The sequence below is a fragment of the Camelus ferus genome, chromosome X (assembly GCF_009834535.1).
Source record: "Camelus ferus isolate YT-003-E chromosome X, BCGSAC_Cfer_1.0, whole genome shotgun sequence".
Lineage (NCBI taxonomy): Eukaryota > Metazoa > Chordata > Mammalia > Artiodactyla > Camelidae > Camelus > Camelus ferus.
In genome coordinates, this window is record NC_045732.1 from 68,307,559 (window position 1) to 68,329,649 (window position 22,091).

The 22,091-nt window shown below is 36.5% G+C and overlaps 1 protein-coding gene across 4 annotated transcripts in view; it reads right to left on the reverse strand.

Moving 5' to 3' along the window:
* Window positions 1–1,756: 1,756 nt before the first annotated feature.
* The window catches only part of COL4A5 (collagen type IV alpha 5 chain), a 196,294-nt gene continuing 175,959 nt past the window's right edge, over window positions 1,757–22,091 (reverse strand). For 2 of the 4 annotated variants that reach the window (XM_032476033.1, XM_032476032.1), the window contains 11 exons: window positions 19,476–19,484; window positions 16,695–16,828; window positions 13,973–14,045; window positions 13,761–13,832; window positions 12,818–12,946; window positions 11,910–12,008; window positions 10,585–10,797; window positions 6,321–6,498; window positions 4,368–4,482; window positions 3,849–4,021; window positions 1,757–3,023 (listed from right to left, as the gene is read on the reverse strand). In XM_032476033.1, coding sequence (XP_032331924.1) covers window positions 2,942–3,023; window positions 3,849–4,021; window positions 4,368–4,482; window positions 6,321–6,498; window positions 10,585–10,797; window positions 11,910–12,008; window positions 12,818–12,946; window positions 13,761–13,832; window positions 13,973–14,045; window positions 16,695–16,828; window positions 19,476–19,484 — 1,277 coding nt within the window. In that variant the 3' untranslated portion in view covers window positions 1,757–2,941. The remainder of the gene's footprint in view (window positions 3,024–3,848; window positions 4,022–4,367; window positions 4,483–6,320; window positions 6,499–10,584; window positions 10,798–11,909; window positions 12,009–12,817; window positions 12,947–13,760; window positions 13,833–13,972; window positions 14,046–16,694; window positions 16,829–19,475; window positions 19,485–22,091) is intronic. The other 2 variants (XM_032476034.1, XM_032476035.1) reach the window with 1 other exon arrangement.

Here is a 22,091-nt window from a genome sequence, read left to right on the forward strand (position 1 = left end):
ATAGTCCAGCCCGAGAAGAGCTTCCCTGCTAAAGAAGCCAGTTGAAATCCTGGCCAAACGAAAGTGATTGCAGAGAGCAGGGATATTTGCTTCTCTGTGGAGAGGCGCAGGAATTACTACCAGAGCCAACTCCTAATCAGGCTCTTAAGAGAATCTCTGACAGCAAAGCTGTCTCTTATTTTACAGACACTGGGAAACTGGGCCACTTCTTAAAATACTTGCTATTGATCTTATGAGGATAAAAGGATACATGAAGCTTAAAATAAGGAATCTGGAGGTAGGGCTTTAGACAATTCCACCACCACCATCAACAATAAGTTGCTCAACGAATTATTGCACATGCTGATTTATTTATTTACTTATTCATGTTGATTTATTTTTATAGGCGATAGTGCCCCCTTGTGATTAACATACGAATAAACTTCTGATGGCTTGGCATGACACGCCAATTGAGGCAAAGTATCTCATTGGTACCACAAGAAATAGAAAGTGTTTTTCAAATTTGGCCAGGTGAGAAAAGCCACTGTACCACCACAAGGTGTCCAGTAAAACACTTTTGAAAGCTTGGAAGTGAAAAGTGACACCAACATGAGATACATATATATACACATACATACACACACATATGCACACATATGTCTCGGTTGGTACATGTAATAACTATTTGTACCTGATTAAGCAGAACAGTTCATTCATTGCCTGCCTGCCTATATGGGAAAACCCTTAACTGTGTGTGACTGCTAAACTCACAGCAGGTAACTACTAGAGCAGCTACATCAGAATAATCTGAACATTCAGTGGCAAGGGTGAGTCAACAACATTGAGGTCCTGGAATAGACTGGGTTCACGTACTTTAAACAACAAAGCAAAGCTGGGGATACTTAGGGGACTTAAGAAACACAAAGACCAGCTGTATAGGCAATTATTAAAATGTTAGGAGGATCTTTTTGAGTCAAGATTTTCAACTTTCAGCTAAAAATGAGAGGCAAAGCTACCAACAGCAAAATCTCTCGAATCAGTGTTGGCAACTGTAACTTAAGGAGCAACTTCCAAGTGTACACTACAGCATGTAGAAAAATCTATGGGATATAACATGGTATTTTCAGTTACAAATACCTGTTAGTGTTTTCATGCATGTAGCTAAGCTTATGGGAAAATAAAGCTAGAATCAGCAATTGGCTAGCCTTGAAATCAACAGTATTATTAGGTGGTTACTATTATTTAGAACCTAAATTTTACTATAGATTCTAACCTTTAAATTTTGCACAGGTTCATATTAGGGTCTAAAATTCTCAAAATCGTTTGGTTTTATATTTAAGCAGTAACACATTTTATTATAGAGGCTTTTAATGCCTCTTTTAGCAAGTCCTCGACTACTTTAGAGAGTTGCACGTGTTCATTCTTAATCATTAGGAATATTAACTCACTAATCTGCTTTAAACATTATTAATGAATTCTTCCCCAGATAGAAAGTAGTTTTGCTTCCTTTCTCAGCCATGAACACAATGTTGTTAATAAATTTATTATCTCAAAAATACTTTCCAATGAGTTGTTTTCTTCACTGGAAAAAGTATATTATTAATGTTTTCTATTAGCTATCAGAGTGATCAAAGTCTGCAGAAACCTCTTTTGCTTTAGAGCTGGTCTAAATGATTCTCTGACAAGGGGGACTACTTGCTGATGTGTGGATGTGTAGTCTATCTGTAAATGACCAGATTTTTACACAGAGGCTGAAGAGATACACAACAAACCATCCTTACAACATATGATGTCTTTAATTAAATTGATATTGGTGAGTTAAAAAACATTAAGTGAGAAGATGACAGCTAGGGAAATAGGTATTCTATGACTATAATAAAACGTTTAGAATAAAAAAAGAGTAAGAAACAGCAATTGGCTTTGTAATTGAAGAGAGAAGACTAACCAAGTATTGTCTTCCCAGTTCTTGTACAAGCAGAGACCACAGGAGAATAATTCTTACATAAGAAGCACAGAGAAAAGAATCGTCAACTTTTTATAATATATTTTTGTTTCTGAAAATTATTTGGGAAAACTTTGCCCAGTCAGGGATGAGGATGAGCAAAAACAAGATGTAAGAAACATTAAAGCTGGGGGCATCTAGTGTTAAGAGTGTCTTGGAGAATATAGCAAAAAAAGAAAATGTTCCATTAGATATTATAATTTGGTATGCAACATGAACATTTAAAATTCTGATTAAAGTGACTAAATATGACCTTTTTTTAAAAAAGTCAAATAAGAACTTAGGGGGTAAAATTCAAGATAAATTTACTTTCAGTAGTAACTTGATGCAAGAATATAAATTCTCTCACTTTAATAAACATGGATATAAAATCTTGCTGTCTATATTCTAGGTTTTCCTAAGTTTTCTGTAAAGAGTGATTCATGGCAGGTCACATCTAAATGACTCAACATTTTGAGCTAAAAGGCTGTTTACACAATATACACATTCTTTACTTACAGAGCAAAATAAGCTTAATACTTTTATATTAAAAAACTGGGATACAGTAGGATTAGTAGCACCATAAAAAATAATTCTTCCCCCAAACTGCAGTCTTTTATTTTACTCAGTGTGATTCTCCTCTTAATTGAATTTTTAACGTGCCGTTTTAGTTACTGGGCAAAATATATAATCTTCATCTTATAATCCTTGGAGAAAGTCATTCTGGACCCAAAAAGTAAATTCATTTCCTTATTTCTTTCATAGAAAAATAACAGAGACCTTGCTCTGGCACATTGCTGAGGTACATCTGAATCTTCAGGATTACTAGCCAGCATGTTCTCTTGGTCATATATATAGTAGCACCATTGGTGGCAGCAGTGGGAAAGTTGGGGAGAGTGAGACATCGCATCCTGGGAAGTTTATATATATATATATGTATATATATCACATTTAAAAACACACAAAGAATTCTTCAAAATGTTATGTCCTCTTCATGCACACTTGACATCGGCTAATACGTGTCCTCAAGTCTCCTGCTTTCAGCGTTTCTGACTGAGGTTTGCTGGGAAATGAGAAACAAGACTATCAGATTAGCCTTTTCTAAAGGTGTTTCAATTCTATTACTGGTTCAGATTCATACCCAAACCCCCTCTTTGTGTTTAAGTAGCTCTCCCAATGACTTGGTGGTTAACTATGAGCAGTGTGATCTAATGCAATGACTGGTATTTTTGTGACTCCCCTTCCCACCACTGTTATCTTTGTCTATAGGTCTCTCCCTGTCTTTCTCTTATACATTTTTCTAATAGTCCTAGAATAAGGGCAACCTGGGTAACTGATGAGGAACAAATGATAATACATAAAGATAAGAAATACATAAAGATAATGCATAAAATATTAACCCAAAAGAACATATAAAAATAAATTTTAATCAAAAACAAATCCAATAGTTTATAGTATCCTGAGGTATGTGTATTATATGTGGTCTTACTCATTCAAACACCTGGATGAGAGCCTTGAAAATACCCTGGGAATGGAGACTATTGGACAGGGGAAGGCAACACAGATTATGGCTTTAATTTCTGGAGTGGCTACTGTCTAGTTGAACAGCTGTTCACGTGTTATGAAACAGGTCACATAACCCTTCCTTGCTCTGTCTGTTTTGCCTTTGAAGAATTACTACCAAGCCATCTCAAACCACACATACCTATTATTAGCCCAGTCTGTTTTTCTGAGCTGAGTCTGGTATATGAGAATAAGCAAGAATAAAGGACATAGTCCACTAAATTCCTAATATTTGTTGGGTATAAGCCATCCATGAACTGCCTCTCTCTTCCCTAGCATCTCTGAAGGAAGTTTTGGACCTAAACTAAAGCGATAAGCACCTTACCTGAACATGTCTGACACGTCCACAGTTGCCAGCCAAAAGCTATAAGAGTTGGCGTAATAGTTGCAGGTCCCCCGCCCATGACACTCAATGAAGGGAGCTGAACGAAACTCCTCCAAGCAGGAACCAGGAGAGGCCAGGGCTTGACCTGAGCCCTCTGCCCCTGCACTTGTGTGCTAGAAAAGACAAGGGAAAATGTGCCACAATACCCATGTGCCATGATACCTTAGTGAATACCCAAAGCTAGGTGTCGAGCTTGGCCAAAAATTCAAATCCAGTGAAGGAACTGCAGTCAGAGGAAGAGAAAAGCATCCACCCCAAGGCTGCTCAACAAAAGAAACAGGCAGATGGTGAAACTACATTCCAGCAAGTGTGTGAGGGGGAACAAAGGGTTCGGATAGAAGCTATCTGAGGTTCAAGCTTCTTACTACACAAATGGCAGAGATTCCTCGTATCAGGAAGAAATGCAGATGTGATGGACAGTCAGCTATAGTGACAAAGACAAGGAAGAGCGTTTCATACCATCATGAAGGAATAACCAATCCAGAGAGAATCCCATCCCTGAGGACAATGGGGAATCTGGATGGTCTGACTGTGAACCGCAATCACCACGGCTGGCGCTTCACATACCGCACATCTGGTAAGGGAAAGGGAGAAGGAACACAGTCTACACAGTGAGTCTCTGGGAGATAGCAGTCCCTCTTCTCTGGAAGCATTCTTGGTAGAAAAGCCCATTAAGGTGTCTTCAATGCTCATGAAAAGGAGAAAAGTACACTTTGAGAATTGCTTTTCCATAAGCCCTGTCTCTCAGTATACAGAATAAAGTTATAAATGAAAACTGTAAGCTTTCTTAAAGGGAACTACAGAACCACTGTTAACAGCATTTTCATTTTCCATTCTGCCCTCAGTTTGTATTCATGCTTGCTATAGTCAATGTCATCATTGCTTTAAGAGTTTGGCTTAGTGTACTGCACACACTACTTGCTGCCAAAATGCCCAACTGGAGGGTAGATGTTTAGTAATGCCGAAACCGTGGTAAGAACAATGTCCGGTAAACTGGAAAATACACTTTCTCAATCCCCACCCATTATTTTTGGACCAAAGGGTATTTATTAACCTTTTGGCCATATCTGTAGAATGCTGGGCAGGTACCCAGGCACTTGGAGATGTGGCTTTAATCTATAAAATCAAGTAAAATAGCAAAAGAGTAAATACAGCTGAGTCTACCAAATTTTTAGTGAAAAGCATGAAGGAACCTTTTGAAATACGACTAAACCCATTTGGCAAAGTTCTTCTATAAAATATGGCACTGGTTTAGGGGACCTTTTACTCCCAAGAGTTCAGACTAACAAAAACCACGAAAAAAATGAATTCCTAATGATTTGGGCAAATATATTAAAAAGAGCACCATGATTTTGCTATTAAGAAATGCAGAACTAGGTTTAGCCTTTATATTCAATGTCAAAGAAACAAGAGTTTCCAATGATTCATCCTTTATGATTACTAGACTCCTAGATTAATTGGGTCATGATCAGAATGAAATGGCAATATCTAATATGCCGAGGAGATAGAGGTAAACTAGGGTCCTAATGTGGCAACATTCTAGGAAATCTCTATTATGGTACCACCCTCCTCTTAGTTACTCATGCCCCAAGTCTCACCTATCACTTTCTCCTTCCCACAGCTAATCAATTGCCAAATCTTATTAATTCTATTAATGTGATACATATACCCCACTGAGAGCTCCAATCCATTCCTACCAGGACTACCCACTGTGTAATCCATGTTACACACTGATGTTCCTGCAATCTTTCCTGAAATGTAGCTCAAAAACGTCACGGCTCCCCATTATATATCAAATAAATTCCAAACTAAAATCTGACACTGAAAGCCTTCTACTGTCTGGGTCCAAGTTAACTTTCCAATCTCTTCTCCCTATGCAGCCTACATTCCAGACACATCAATTTACTACCCATCCCCATGTCCTCTGCCTGGTATGCCCCTCTCCCTTGTATGCCCCTCTCCCTTATAAATGCCTGCATCTTAAGTCCTTTCCATCCCTGAAGGGCTAAGCAGTTCAAAACACATTTCTTTCACATAATCATAGCAGATTTCTCCAGTTGGAATTAAATATCCCTTTCCCTATGCTTTCATAACTTTTTAAAATCAGATCTATTGCAGCACTTAGCCCAAGTCTGATATATATTAGATTAATTTACGTACATTTGCCTAATGACCAGACTGTCAATTCTTTGTATATTACACTAGTCTATCATGGATCCTAGTCAAAAGCAGATCCCCAATAAATATGGATCAAACTACATACTGAATTGAATGTTATAAAGACACCTCTGTTCTACCTAAGCTGAGAGGAGTATGATCAGATTATTAGCTTTGGGCTCATTTCCAACTAGCCAAACTAACTAGCTAAACTAACCAAGATTGGTAAAAGTCAAAGGTATACCAATATCTCACCGACTAATGAATGGCTGGATGCTCTGGCCCTTCAGGGGCTCCATGCTCATTGGCATGGGCTCTGGGGTGGAGAGCCAGTAAGAATAGTCATTTCTTGAAGCAAAGTTGCAAACATTATTGATATTGCAGAACATGAAAGGCATGGTACTGAAGCGACGAAGGCAGCTGCCAGCTGTCCCTGGGAAGAATTGGGGAGAAAAAGAAAAAGTATCATGACTTTGTTTCTTCTAACATACTAACAACCAACCTTTCAAAGAGAAACTTTTCCCCATTTCTTAGATAATAAATACACTTTAATTCTTCAGTTATAAGATGCACATTTATTCATATTTTAACATTTCTAAAATCAGAATGTATCTTACAATTTATGTAGGCATTTATTGTGGTAGCTCATTATATGTTCCCCAACACTGTTTTTAAACTGGCGATGCATCTTATAGACAATGGTATCTTATGGAGAATATTGGGTAATTTATTGTGGACAAGGGAGGGGCACATACTGAGTCCTTATAATATCATATCAGTACTGCTTCTCCAGGCTGCCCTCTCTTCTTCCAGGACATCTCCAGTATGTATCTTGTGTGGTTTTGCAATCTCTTTAAGGCTAGAGACAATTGTGGTGATGATCAATATGCACAGGAACCATGGACAGGTTTGGAGGTAAATAATACAAAGGAAAAAATAAATAAGAGAGAAAGGAAGGATGTGAAGGGGAAGAAAAGAAAAGGAACTAGAGCCTTTGAATTTCTGAGCTGGTAGGGACAATAGAGGTTCTCTCTACCAATGATCAGGCCTTTCTTGTCTTCTTTACTCACAAAAGAATGATGAAAAATGATGTACCCTCTCACACATTTTTAAGGTGATGCCTCAAATTTTTCATCAGAAGTTTAAATGGATACTCTGCCAGTTATTAAGATATTGGTTGTTGTCTCTTGGCTCCAAACCCACCCTTCTATATTCAACTTTGTAATACTGGAGCTTGGAAATTTGCAAACCACATTTAAACATTGCCAGCTGTCATTTCTAGTGTTTTGTGAATATTTATATTTAAAAACAAACTTTTACATCACTCTTTTAAATGTATCCAATGTAATTATTTGAAACCTAACAATAAACCTTTTTAAAAGTAATAAACTCATCTTTAATAACTGGAAATTATACAATGCTCCTTTTGCATTTGGAAATTATATTTCCATTCGACTTCCCTCACACAGTTTTGTCCTAATGTATTTTATTTTTGAAAGTCTTTTACTGATTATTCTATCATATTTCTCTGAAATAAAAATTTAAAAGTAACTTTTAAAAACTTTCTGTGACCATAAGGCTTTACATGCTAAGTATTTTATTTGAATTGCCATCTTTATAATTATTATTAATTCACATTGATCAAAAGTATAGATATTATAGACTTTGATAATTACTAAATATTAGAAGTAAATTCTTATTGGAAATGGATTTCTTAATGAGATGGATTAGAAGTGGACTATAGAGGCTGAGTTAATGGAGACTTTAACAAAGCCATTATTTTGAATTGTCCCTTTGAATTTGTCCCCTAGAGGTTTTCACCTTTCAAGGCAATATGCCACAGTACGATTCTTTTATAAAGTGGAAGATGGGTGGTAGTGAAAAAGGATGTAGGAAAGATGATTATCTAAAGTATATATACAGGCAGTTTAACTTAAGGAGAAAGTACATATGAAAGTTGAGGATGAAAGCTGATTTCTTTAAAATTATGCCTGTGTATCTCTTGGTAATTCCTCATGTATCCAAAGGGTTATGCTTACCTCAGACTGAAGATGACTGATAAAAGGTCAGTAATCCTTGAAATCTGGTAGACTGTCAGAATCATTGTGAATTTTTATACAGTAAGTTGGAGATGGGCCTAGGAATCTTTTCAAAAGTTCCCCAGATTGAAAATAATTGATTTAGTCTAATTTATACATTAAGAAAATTAGGCTCAGAGAGGTGACTGACTCAATGTCATGTGAGAGCAAATGACAAAATTGACATAACTGAAAAACAGATGGGTTTAGAATTGGTAGGGGTTGGATTCAATTCTTATCTCCAACACTTTCTGAGTATGTGGCTTTGAATAACGTCTTGGCTGTTTGTGTGTGTATAAAATGGAAAAAAATGCAATACTTGTCCTGTATCTTTTTTGATTATAGTTATGAAAATCAAATTAGATAATGGATATGAAGGTGCTTTTTAATTATAAAGTAATTTAAAAATGAAATTAACATTACCACTTAATTAGGGACAGAGATGGAAATATCCCTGGTCTCAGAAAGCAAAGGAAGAGGCATAAAGGAAGGCCCATAATGATAAGAACATGGGTGTTTGATTGCATTTGCTGTAGGCTACCCAGAGTGATGCAGAATTCTGGTTACAGTTGCCAAATTGTCAAAGAGAGGGTGATCTCATGAATTCTCAATGCCTCATATTCTAAAACTATAAAGCTTTAATAGGTTCTTAGTTTCTTTTTTTTTTCTCCAAGACAGAAGAATTTTAGTTTTCAGTCTATTTCCTCCACTCTCTTTTTTACACACCATAATCCTTTCACTAATCTAGCACTGACTGTGTATTTATTTGATCAGGTGATCCGCCCCCCCCTTTTTTTAAGGTGATTGTTTCCTTAATATCAAACCTATAACTACCTTTATTCTTTGCTTAGCAATCAAGATACCTCCAGTTTGATTCTTGAGTGAGCTCTAGCAGAGACCTTGCAATCTAGTACCACACTTGGGATCTTCGGCCCTATCATGGCCCGCTTATGTTTGAGGCCTAAGCTATACCTGAGTCGGGGCCACTTTGTAGCCTCTACATCTGAATACATACTATGACAGCCCTTCTTTGACCAAATACATGCATTTTGAAAAGCTATAGTGACATACTGGAGAGCAGATCCCAGTTATTTCTTTGCATTACATTTATAAATTTCATGACGCTCAAAAACTTCTAATAGTTCCTATTTACTTGATAGGTTAGGGATTTGAAGTCTACAGGCTTGATTATGGGTATAAATTAGACTCTGACAGTGGAAAGAGAATGGACTGAAAGGAGAAAAAGACTAGAGAAAATTATTTAAAGATAAGAGTATTTTCACAATGAAGATTTGTTGATTGTAAAATTAGAAAAAGATGATGTTCCATAATGAAAGAAAAAGAGGGAAGGAAAAGTAGCAGAGGAAAGATGAAAAGGAGAAAAAAGAAAAGTAGAAGAAGGAGAAGAAAGTTGTTGGGCAAACTGCTACTTTATTCGGCTCTGTAAAATGACCTGTGACTATTGCTTCCATGGAGGTGGATGTGCCGACTCTGGTGGGCCAGGGACTGCCTGGCAGGTGTGGCCAGATGCCCTGGGAACAGACTGAGCAGAGTAGACCTCTGGAGGTCTCTGTTGCTGCAGAGCTGCTTCCACATGGCCCAGGTAAAGAGACTTCAGGAGGCCTCTTGCTATATAGACCCCAGAAATTGGGAGCCTAGACCATCTTCTTAAATATCTTTATGGAAGCAAAAGGGATATATTAGGGACAGGCAGCCCCAGGTCAAACAATGGGGCCGGCCTCAAAATTCAAAGTCACAATTCCAGAAAAAGAAACTTTGAGGATGTGAAAGAGGTCATGAGAGTCATCCAGTGCAGCGTCATCCTATCAACCAACCTTTCCCATCCTAGCATAGAGAAGATGCATGGGAATACGTTAAATGAAGTGGATTTTATATGGAAATACAGTGCTTTGTAGAGCTTTAAACTACTCTGATAATACTTTACAAAGCTAAGGCACCTATTCTAGGAACTATAAACTAGCAAAATTAAGCAATGACCTTACTTTCTTTGATCTAGAAACTAAGACTCCTTCAGAACTTATCTTTCAACTTGATAAAAACCAGTGTCAGAAAAGAGGAAACTACCTCCCATAATCATGTTATGAACACTGCTCACTTAAGGAGCTGCTATACTATAGAGAGCCCAGGGAATCTGTTTCCTCAATAACTAAACTAACAAAAGTAAATGTGGCCCTTTCCAAAATGACTTTAAGCCAAAACTTGTACCTCACTCTGGCTAGTTAATGCTTTTAGTTTAAAGTCAAATTTAACTTATTTAAAACTTACAGTGAGTATGTTCAGCTGCCCTTGACATGGTCTTCAATGCGGAAGCCCCGAAACAACAGAGACATGCAATTTGGCCAAGGCTACTCTAGAACCCAACAAGCTTTTCAAAACAAAAACAAAACGCATAGTAAGAAATAAGATGCCAATTATCTCACCCAAGTCTTGACCATGAGCTCTTTTATTTCCTTGTACATACAGAAGAGAAAAGCCTTCATAAATCTGGATAGTTCCCTGGGGGCATTGTGGGGCATCTGTTGTCTGGCTGTGACGTGTGATGAGGAATCCATGGGCAATAGTGGAGGTTCCAGGGGGACCCGGGGGACCTTGCAATCCATCTGGTCCAGGGGGACCATCCAAACCACGGGTACCTATTTCCAAAGAATCATCAGTATACAAAATTAAGTAAGCTCTGATTGTGACTTCATTTTAGTTAATTTAGTCAATATTTATAGGATGTCTATAAAGGCATTGTCAGATAGCACAGATTTGGAGATAAATAAAATACGGTCCCTGCCCTCAAAGAGATTTAAATGTGTTTTTATTCTTCAGGAATTGTTTGATGATATTAGGCACTAAATAAATACTGAGTGAACGGAACATTAGATGGGAAGAACTGATGCTTATTTGGGGAGTTTGTATGTTATCTTGTCTCTCGCTGTACTAAAGGAGTCCAAAACCCATGACAACATTTCAGCCTGCTGTTTTGTTCATCAATGAGAAAGGAAGGGTGTGGTTGCTATCAGTCTGCCAACTTCAGTGCTGAAAAACATTTTCCTTTGAATCTGTCTGGGGAATTATTCTCAGGCATACCTTTTTGTTTAAAGAATAAGCTGGGCACTCTAAAGAAGCTTTCCCAAATTTCTAATTTCAATCTGTCACTGGTTCTCTTTTTCCATTTAGCCACTTGATTTGAGCTGATTTTAAAATTCTCTTTATATACAGGCCTTTGGCCACTGTGTGTATAAATTTTCATTTGGGGAAAACTTCACAACCATGCCCATATGTGATGAAGATGACACTAACTTGTTTCTTCCCTAGAAATACAGTTAATGAAATGGCAGGGTGTCAGTTCTATGAAGGCTGTACTATCACCAATCAGCCTTGTTGCTACTGATATTTTTTTAACCAATACAAACTTTTATGTTTATATTATTTAGAGATATGTTTATATTATCTAGAGTTGCTAAAACATACTGAAAATTATCAGGACAGGTAAGTACAGTGAGTACCTGGAAAATCCTCGTTTTGAGGAAAAGCTGGGTTTTCCAGTGTTCTAAATACATAAATAAAAACCACCTTTCTATGCTTTTCTTATGCTGGAAAATCTGTGTCATCCTATTTTTTCCCAAGCAACAGATTCCCCAGCTAGCTGTGCTCTCTCAAAAGGAGGCTCTCATGGCTGGAACTGGAGGCCATGTGTCTAGGGATCTCCCAGACTTAAGGACTAGTAGTATCAGCAGTAGCGTTTTACTTGTCTCACCTGGCTGGCCTGGCAAACCTGGGTCTCCTTTGCGCCCTCCTGCACCATCAAAGCCAGGGAGTCCATTGTGTCCAGGATCTCCTGGAGGGCCAATTGGACCTACAGGGAAAAGAAACAGGGTTTTCAAATGTGGGCAGAATAAATCCTCATCTGGGTAGATTTGGGACTCTTAAGGTCCTTGAGTGTCAACGAATTCATTATCTGGTCTTGTCTTTAATCCTGATAAATCCGTGGAAAAAAGAAGCAGACAAGGAATTAGCTTTAGTTTTAAACAATTCACTTGACTCTCTGGAGGTTCCCATAATATGGCAGTTGTGTCCTCCTTGCCTTCAGAACAAGATAGAATGCAAGGCCCAACTTTTGTTGTCAACCCCACCATAAGCAAGGATCTTACTGCCTGGTACTCTTTATTTATGAAAAGACTGCTACTCAACCACTTAATAAGAGAGAAAGACTGAAGTTAGTTTCTAGCTTTCTTTTATAATCAAAGTTGGCTACAAGCATAGAGTCAAATGGCCAACGAGATAGGATTTAATTTAAAAATCGTGAGGTCTCACAGTGGGGAACTGATAGCTCACCAAATCAGCCGTCTATCCTTCTGGTGGTTGGGATAAAGAAAGCCCCAGACCTTAAATGCATATTAATTTAATCATAGAGTTTTTAAGAACATTAACCATATTATTCAAATTAGGATAGCCAGAGGAGCTAGAAGAAATTGGACTTGGCCTAAAAGAAACTAGGGCATGAGAAATTAACATTTTCAAGGAAAAAGCAAGCGGGACCTGTGGTGGTCTGGTATCCTACTAGTTGCTGAGACTATATTCAAAGACAAACTCTGACAAGTGAAAGGAGAATAAGGGAAATGCACCCAAATACATAAGGCTTAAAAAAATGATCTACAAAGGTACCTGGTAAACCCTGAGGTCCTGGTAGACCTGGTAGACCTTTTAATCCAGGCTGACCAGGAATCCCTGGTGGACCAGCATCTCCTTTGATTATAATACTCTGTCCTGAAGGACCAGGTATTCCAGGGGGACCTAAGAGGCAAAACACAGAGATCTGAAGGTAGGGAAGACAAAGGTCAAAAGGAATGGATGCCAAAGTAACCTGAGATCAGAATAACAATTGGTGTGAGAGAAACTAGTTACATATATTGGAATCTGCTCTGTCCAACAGAAATTTGTTTGTGAAAATTATGATTATCTCACCTGAAAGACTGAAAAAAGTAAATAATTTTCTTAGGGTCCCTGGAAAAATTAGGCATATTGTGCCTACTTTCAAGCCTTGATGCATGACTCAGTTACTAGAAAGTCTAATCCACTGCAAATCTATGAACACTGGTGTCAGGGGAAGACAATTCCATTTCCTGACAAGTCCATTCTGATTCTAACATCATTTGCAGTTCTTGTTTGTTGTGCTTGTCAAGGGACCCACTGAACTAACTAGTAGGGGAATTTAGCAGATGCCCTATTTAACAGTTCACAGGAATCTCTGTAAGTCTCTCAGCAAAAAGAACTATTTTCATATTAAAAATATATAAACATATCTATGTGACTTGCTCTGGTGATCTGTTCAGTTAACTATGGGAAAGGTAATATAAAAATCAATAAAAACCTCAATGAAGCATTCTTATTGGTCCTGCATTTATCTTAAAAGGTCCGCTCTTGATATGACATTATTAAAACAAAAAGCTTCAAGAGATTAGTAAATAGAGGGAGAGTCCTGTCTATTTCCCTTCAGTTGTTGGGGACTGAGTCTCTGAAAGTTTTGGCTGAAAGGCAGAATGCAAACTTTCAAATTCTTCAATGAATCTAAGTATCAGGTATAATTAGCTCCAGAAATAAGTCTCACCTGGAGGGCCAGTAAGTCCTGGCTCCCCTTCAGGGCCAGTTGAACCAGGTACTCCAGGGGGTCCCTTCATGCCTGCAAAGAAGGTACATACAATTGCACAGCAAAGCAACAGGGCCATAGCCTTTCCCCAGTTGAATCAGAAAATAGGTATCTTCTCCCAAAGGAATTTAATTTAATGTAAAGCGGGAACCTCAAAACACCCCTTCAAATACCTGGAAATCCTGGAACACCAGGGAGACCAGGATCTCCTTTCATTCCATTGAGACCTGGCCGGCCAGGATTACCCTGAATAAATAAAATCATTAATTTTAGAAGAAAAACAGGGGGGGAGGGAAGGAAGTGAGGGCATAGGTGGAACTGCATACTGATTTACAGTACTGGTCCTTGAGTCAAACTTCCAGGGTTCAAATCTCAATTCACCTCTTATAAGCTTGTATGACCTCGAGTTGATTATCTAACCTCTTTGAGTCATAATTTTCTCACATCCAACATAAAGAAAATAACAGTATCTACTCTATGAAGTTATTGTGAGGATTAAATGAGATGGTTCATATTAAGTACTTAGAAAACTGATTGGCATGTGGTATGTAGTTAATAAATGGTAGCTATTTTTTTTTTATCATTAACAAAAGCACTACTTTTCTTTAGTGTAGCCCTGACATGGTAAGTGCCTGAATTAGAAACTAAGAAATGATAAAGTCCGAAAGACTAAGCAAAAAAATACAGTGAGACTATAATTAATTGCATTTGAGGGATAGGAAAACTATGGGAAGAAAAAGAGTTGAAAGTACCTCTAGAATGGAACTAAAGGAAGAGTTAGTGTGGAACAATAAAGCTGTTATTAACAGTAATGAAAAAGAGGTCAACCTGGTACATCTTATTATGCCAAAATGTAAGAAAGAGCTTAAAAAAGGGGGGCATGTCAGAAAGTCATAGGATCCAGTTTGAAGGGGTTCCTAAACCTAGGACAGTTTGAGCATCAAAAAAATTATACTTTAAAAAACTGTAAATCGTTGTAAAGAATGAGAATTTCTGAGTCCACAATGATAATAAAAAGACAGTAAATGGAAGAGAAGGGAGGCTCTCGCTTACAGTAGGGCCCAGTGATATATGTGGAGGTAGTGCTAGAGTTGAACACTCATCAACTGCCACTACCACAGTACTGAATGGCTGAAGCAAAAATCATAAATAGATATTACATCCAAGGAGAAATTTTGATGAGGAGCAGTATATTTACATGACCTTAATGTGTCTTCTTATAGTTTTACTTATTAGTTACAAGGGGGAAAGTAGTAACCATACAGTGGAGAAACCAGGTAGCAACTTGATGGTGTGATCAAAATGAAGGTACCAAAGGAGGGGCAGATGAACACTGTGGGCCTTGATATCTGAGAAGAAGACACCACTCATGTAGTATTCCATCTGGGGTGCATAACCTGAATCTAACCATGAAGAAAGAGGAGACAAAAGAAAAGACATTCTATTTTTTAAAATGTCAGGGTAATGAAAGAAAAAAAATAGGTTTAGAAACTGTTTCAGATTGAGTGAGACTAAAGAGAAATCACAATTAAATGCAATGCATGAATTGGTCTGGATCCTATATTGGAGGGGAAAAACGCTATAAAGCTCGTTACAAAGTCAACTGACACAAGTGGAATATGTAGGTAGAAATAGAACTATTACATCGATGGATGTTCAATTTCCTAAAGTTGAGTACTGTACTGTGGTTATATAAAATAATATATTTAATATTAGGAAATCTTATGCACTGAGGTATTTAGTGATAAAGGGGCATGATAGATGCAACTTATTCTCAAATATTTCAGAAAAAATACACAATTATAATTATACACACACACAAAACATGCATACAGAGAGCAAATGGGACAAAACATTACCAACTTGTCCATCTGGGTAAATGGATTTTTTTTTGGCCATTCTTGCAATTTTTCTATAAGTTTAACATTTCCGAATAAAACATTAGAAAAGGTGCAAATATAAGAGCTAAGTTGCACTAAAGAAAATGAATAGAACTCGGCAATACTAGATTTACAAAATGCTGGTATCAGACAGTGGTCCTGAATCAGGCGTAGTGACATGTGAACTTGGAGTACGTGAGAAATAAATGAAGTAGGGAGTGAGTAAAGAGTGAATAAAGAGAAGATGAAATTTTTAAGTCTAGATGTCTGGAAGAATAGTGATGACAGGAAAGAAAGGTTGGTTGCTGGAAAGCTTTAAGGGCCATTTCTTTAGATTTTTTTTCCTGCTATAAGGCAGCCGTCAGAATTAAAAGACTGAGTCCAGATTGTGTTGACTGCCAAATCTAACAATAATCCTGAATGAAGGAAGGAAGTTTTGAGGATCCATAAAGAACCATGTGACTTTCTGGGTCACTCAAACCAAGGCAGAAAACACATGAATACAGACATAACACTATGCTATTATTCTCTTTTTGCAGGTAAAGGTGTAAAACCAAAGTGCCTATCTGCCTTCCTTATAGACACAAAGCAAAAATATACTGTGGAGCTAAAATTTACCCCTAACTCTTTCTAATTTCAAAGTCTAAAATATCACCACTCACCATGATTACTTCTCTATGGGTGGACTCATCCAAATGCAATGTTTTGATATATATGTTTCCTTTTATAAATTTGCTTTCACTAAAATAAAAGTTTCTCAAACCTAAATCTATACAAACCAAAGACTCTAGGCAAATTATCTTTTTTGAGGACCCCTTTAACTAGAAGGTAGCAAAGGCCCTTAGGTTGGAAGAAGATAGGAAACTTGCCTTTTTCTTTGTTTGTAATTCATCAATAAGGCATGCAAAGAGCCTTGAACAGTAAATGCTAATTCAAGTAATGCAGACTGAAATTGTCATTTTGAATGCAAATACCCACACCCCTTTCTCATCAAATATTTACTCCCATTTCCTACCTGGAGTCCTGGTGGTCCTTGATCTCCTTTCAGACCAGGCAAACCAGGTTGCCCAGGTTGGCCTGGGTTTCCTCTCTCTCCTTTAATACCTCCATTTCCAGGTAGACCCCGGGGACCTTCTGGACCTGGTAGACCTTGACAATGCACAACAAATAACCACATTTCAGTATAACATAAGAGTAGCATAAAAGTTAGGCTTTTAAGTTACCTAAATACTATTAGTCAACTAAATACATTAGCTCTCAGAATAAAATGCAGACTACATTAAAATATATAGATCCATGCTGACTCTCTAAAGTAAATTGGGCTGGGTTCTTTTTGTTATTAACACTGGTTTGCAGACCCCTTTAGTTTGTATTTTATTATATATTAAATCCAATAAGCTCATATCTAAAGAAAGGACTTGGGACATTATAATATTGTTTCTATAATCCCTAACTAAGTGTTTGATTTAAGTGAACCGAAACAAGACACCATAGGGCACTGCTCTGAAATTGGAAATGCATCAGAATTCTCAAGAGGGCTTGTTAAAATAGATTCCTGGGTCTACCCCTAGAATTTTGGACTCTATAAGGCTGAAAAGGGGCCCAAGAATTTGCACTCTAACAAGTGCCCAGTAGCTAAAGCTGCTGGTTCATGACCACACTTTGCAGGGTAATCAGGGATTCAAAGTCATTTGTCTCACGGTGATGAAAATAAAATTGCTTTATTTGCAAGTAGTTGCTTCTATTCAGCTTTTATTACTATGCAATGAAGATAGTTATTTACCAAACTAATTGTTTAATTTCATTTTAGTGATATGCTTCATACATGGGAATATTTTAGTGTCAGAAATTTATTGATTCAATGTAGTACTTTTGAAATTATTTTAAAAATGTTTTATATTGTTTGCATTTTAAATATTTCTGAAGAAAAATAATTTGGCATATAACTTCTGAATAAATAAAATAATTTAAAAAGGGATTTTGCTAAGCTCTTTCCTAACACTATGTTTTTAACACTAAATAAAGATATCGGGTCTTGAAGGAGATCTTATAAATGGCCACATTTTTTTCTCACTAGGTGGGAAATAGCTGTTTCTTGCTTGCAGAGTTCTATGCAGCAGCTGAGGTGAAGACTAAGTAGCCCAGCCTTAAGAAAATAATTATGAAGCCCTAAATAATGAACAGCAAATAGTGAGCACTTACATCTTCTCTCCTCCAGTAATCTTAGTTTTCCACTGGTTTCAACAAAATGGGAAGATATGTAGGTATTATTTTTGAAGGAAATATCATAGGCATATAAATTTAGAATACTTAGTTCATGCTTACATATGGACAAAAGGTCATATTTTTGATCTGATCCTTTCCAGTACTCTTATGACCCAGAAACAATGGCTACATACTAACAAGGCAGCATGGCATAGGGATAACGAATGTTGGACTCTGAAGCTAGAATGCTGGGTTAGAATCCCAGCTCCATTTTGACCTCAGTAAATTTATTAATCTCCTTGGCCTCAATTTCCTCTTCTTTAAAATAGAAATAAGAATAGTATCTAATTTATCAAGTTGTCCCAATAATTAAATAAGATAATATGTATAAACACAGTGCCTGGCACATAGTAAGAATTATATAAGAATTATAAGGATTATATATAAGAAGTTTTAGACAATTATTGTTATTATTATTATCTTCAAAACTAAAGGTAAGAACATGTCTTTAAAATATAAGCCTGTTTTTAATCTTTCAGCTATTTCTATGTGATTTCATAATATAACGCTACTCTATCTGTCACATGAGAAAGAAGAAGCAGGTCCACAACTATATGACAACCATTTTACCTTTGAACAGTTTAAATCATATAGTCACCCTGGCCCAGCAACCAGACAGACACACTCAGAAATTCCCTTCCCAATCATAAAGAAAGTGTTGGGGAACTCAGCACTTAAATAGACAAAAACAACTGTTTAGTTCAAACCCCTTAGATAGGGTTTTCTAAGAAAAATTGTTAGTTTCATACATAATGTATAATTTGGACTAGAAATCAGGTAGCAAATCAGATTATTAAGAGGAAAGTAAACTGTGAGTCAGCCTAACAATGACTAGGTAAGATTAAGATGAGAAAAAAAAAAAGGAACATTTTATAACCCTCTTCCCCAGTCTGAAAAGTAATCAGAACATTGTTACCATTTGGAAAAAAAAACTATGCATGTTATAGGTATTGCTCCTTTTGCAATTAAAAGGAAATACTGGGAATTTTACATGTTATTAATACAGACCTGCTGTTATAGAGTCCCTGAAATTTAAATTGCTGATTTGCTAGTGACGTAAGGGACATATACATTTTATTTTTTAACAATACTCAATAGTTACCCTCTTCTATTACTGAAAATAGCCATGAAAACACAGATCTGATCAATCTCAGGCAACAAAAATTCAAGAAAATAAAATCAATATACAGAGATTACAAATGGGCCAGATGCCTCTCAAAATATTTTAATGCAGTCTCAAAGATAAAAATAAGTGTATTTCCGCTTAAAATTCAACAGATCTCTATGTATAGAATACCTACTATAAATAATTGAAACCACAAAGACCTAATGTCATTTCAAACTTGATTATAAACAAGTCACATTACCTTTACCAAAATGTTAAATACCAGAGCAGGTAGTATTTGAGGATAACAGCACTCTTCAATGACTTCTGAATTATAGCAAAAAAAGTGCATTTCTCTTGTCACACATACAAAGCATTATAAGAAAAAAAAAAAAAAGAAGAAAGAATTGACCAGTGAAGTCTAACCTTGAAAACCTGGGAAGATCAGAGTTCACCAAAGCCCAAAGATCGATGTTAGCAGTATCAGACATCACACAGTACAAAATAAGATTATGAGTTAGAAGTGGTTCACATTATAGCACAAGTTAAACAATAATTCTCTTTGCCAGCAATTCTTATACCTACAGCGTAATCAGTATGCAAACAGAACCATACAAGAGTACACAGAGCCAAATATTTTTAAATAGAGCTTATTCTAGGAAATAAGCTGCTAGTTTTCATTAATCCAAAAAATGTAAAACTCTACTGAGGACATCAATGTTAACACTGCTACTGTGGCTTTCCAAAAGTTAGCATCTCAAAACATTAAAGTTGGCAAGGTAGTACCATTTCACTGATAGCCTTCCATTCCTTTTACAAAAGGATAATTTTGGATAAAAGTTTATCTTGGCCTCTGCTATTCTTTACGAAAAACACGAGGTGCAAATTTCTTGGTATGTGCAAACTGCCCCAAGGAGCTAGAGCTAAATTTAAAGGCCTCATTAGACAGAAACACAAAGATAAAAGGTGATTAGAGAAATTAAAACATGAGTACACAATGGCCATTGCCAATTGTACTTTTGTTTGTCTTCTATGAAAATCATTCCATGAAGCCACATTGTGATTTTTTTATAATTCATTAAGAGGCTTTTGTCTGTGCATTAGTACTTGCAATAAGCTACTCAAAAAGAAAAAGCCAATATATATTTGCTCACCACTGAACTTGAAAACTCAGTCGAATTTTCCAAAGATGTGAAGACCATCAGTGAAGGGGTGCTTCAAAATACTTTGGCATGCAATATTCCACCCCAAACCACAGAAAATATCACATTTACTTTATATTATTCAATGCACATATTAAATCAGGCTATTAACTATTAAAAGAGGGATCATTTAATAAAAAGATAAAAAGCCTACAAATAGGACAACTCTTGGTTAATGTTAATTGACTCTAAAAACAATTTCCTTTTCTTACAAGTCTTGCTATGATTTATAAGCACTGAGGTTAGCAAAGAGAATAAATTGTGCTAGAGCACTGAATTCTAGGAATTAGAAGACCTACGATCTATTCTTGGCTCTACTACTTACATCTACTGGATTCTGGGCTATTCAATCTCTCTGAGATCGTTTTCTCACACACATAATGGGAATAGTGTTGTCTGCCCTAACCTCTCTCACAGAGTTGTTTTAAAAATCATATTTAATTTTTAAAATACCTGATATCTGCCTTGTGCAAGATGCTACAGGGAACACAAATATTAACTAGACCCACACTCTGCTCTCAAGGAGCTTACAATGAAGGTATATTATATGATACAAATGGTGGCATGTCATATAAATATAAAACATTACCATTACCATTACCATTACTGCTTAGTAATAAAACTTCAAAGTATTTGATCATTTGAAATTGAGAAGGCTAAAAATCAGGCTTCTGTTTGTTCCAATGGTTTCTAAATCACATACAGCAAACTGACTCAAGACAACTGAGCAGAGTCTGGCCACACAATTAGGTAAATAAATTAGAATTCTTACCTAAGATAACTCAGAGTTTGAGTGAAGACATTTTATATATGCGTTTGATATGGAAGGACCAAAACAAGAACTCTTAGAAAAATGTCATTGAAATCTATGATATTTCAGTCTGAGTAACAAGGAAAACTTCAGATCATATCATAGCAAAACTTCTAAGACTTCAATATCTAAAAGGTAACATTTTAATGAGTTATATGCCAAGTCAATTTTGTACATGAGGCTCTCAACCCATTATTTCTCAAATGACCTAACAAAGTTTAACTGAACAAAATAAAACAAAAAATCCTGAAGTCTTTTATATAAGTGGTAATAACTAAAGATAAGCTGAACTGATTGGAACATTTTAAATACAGTTTCTGCTTACGATTGTAGTATTCAACGATTATAAAAAAGAGAATACTGCAGATACCAAGTTCCAGTAACTATCTAATTTAGAATATATCTGGTAAATAAGCTGTCAAACTGGTTTTAAAGTAATGTGGCTACTTTCCTTTTTCTTCTTTGAATATATTTTAGTGTCTCAGAAGAAAGCAATCTTCTTCTAGCTAATAGTAGAATCTGGATGTGATCAAGGCAGCAGACGTCTATGTAAGTCAGACAGGGAAAGATTCAAAATTACTTCAAAGTATACCCTAGTCTTCTCTTTTATCTTGGCAATGGTTAAATAGCATGTTTTTGTCTTAATCTTTTTGATGATATCCATTTAGGAAAAACACAAGCAGTTAGTATGGGTTGATGGAGCTTTTGAGGCAACAGAAAATAAGAAAGTAAAGGCAGTGGCCAGTCTGCTATGGATGAGTCTCCTAAAATGGCAAAAGCAGCTTTGCTTCATCACTTAACTTATTTATAACTAGAATGAGAGGCCAGATCAGAAGCATCAAGCTATACAATGGACTCTACATGTTACTAGTAGAATAGACACTTAACTGAGTACTGGGGAGCCCTAAGTCAGATGCCCAGCTATGCTGGTAACTAACAATATGACCTTGAGCAAGCTTCTTAACCTCCTTGGGCCTCAGTTTTCTCATGTGTGACTAAACTTTACACAGGTTTCTCTGAGCCGTCTTC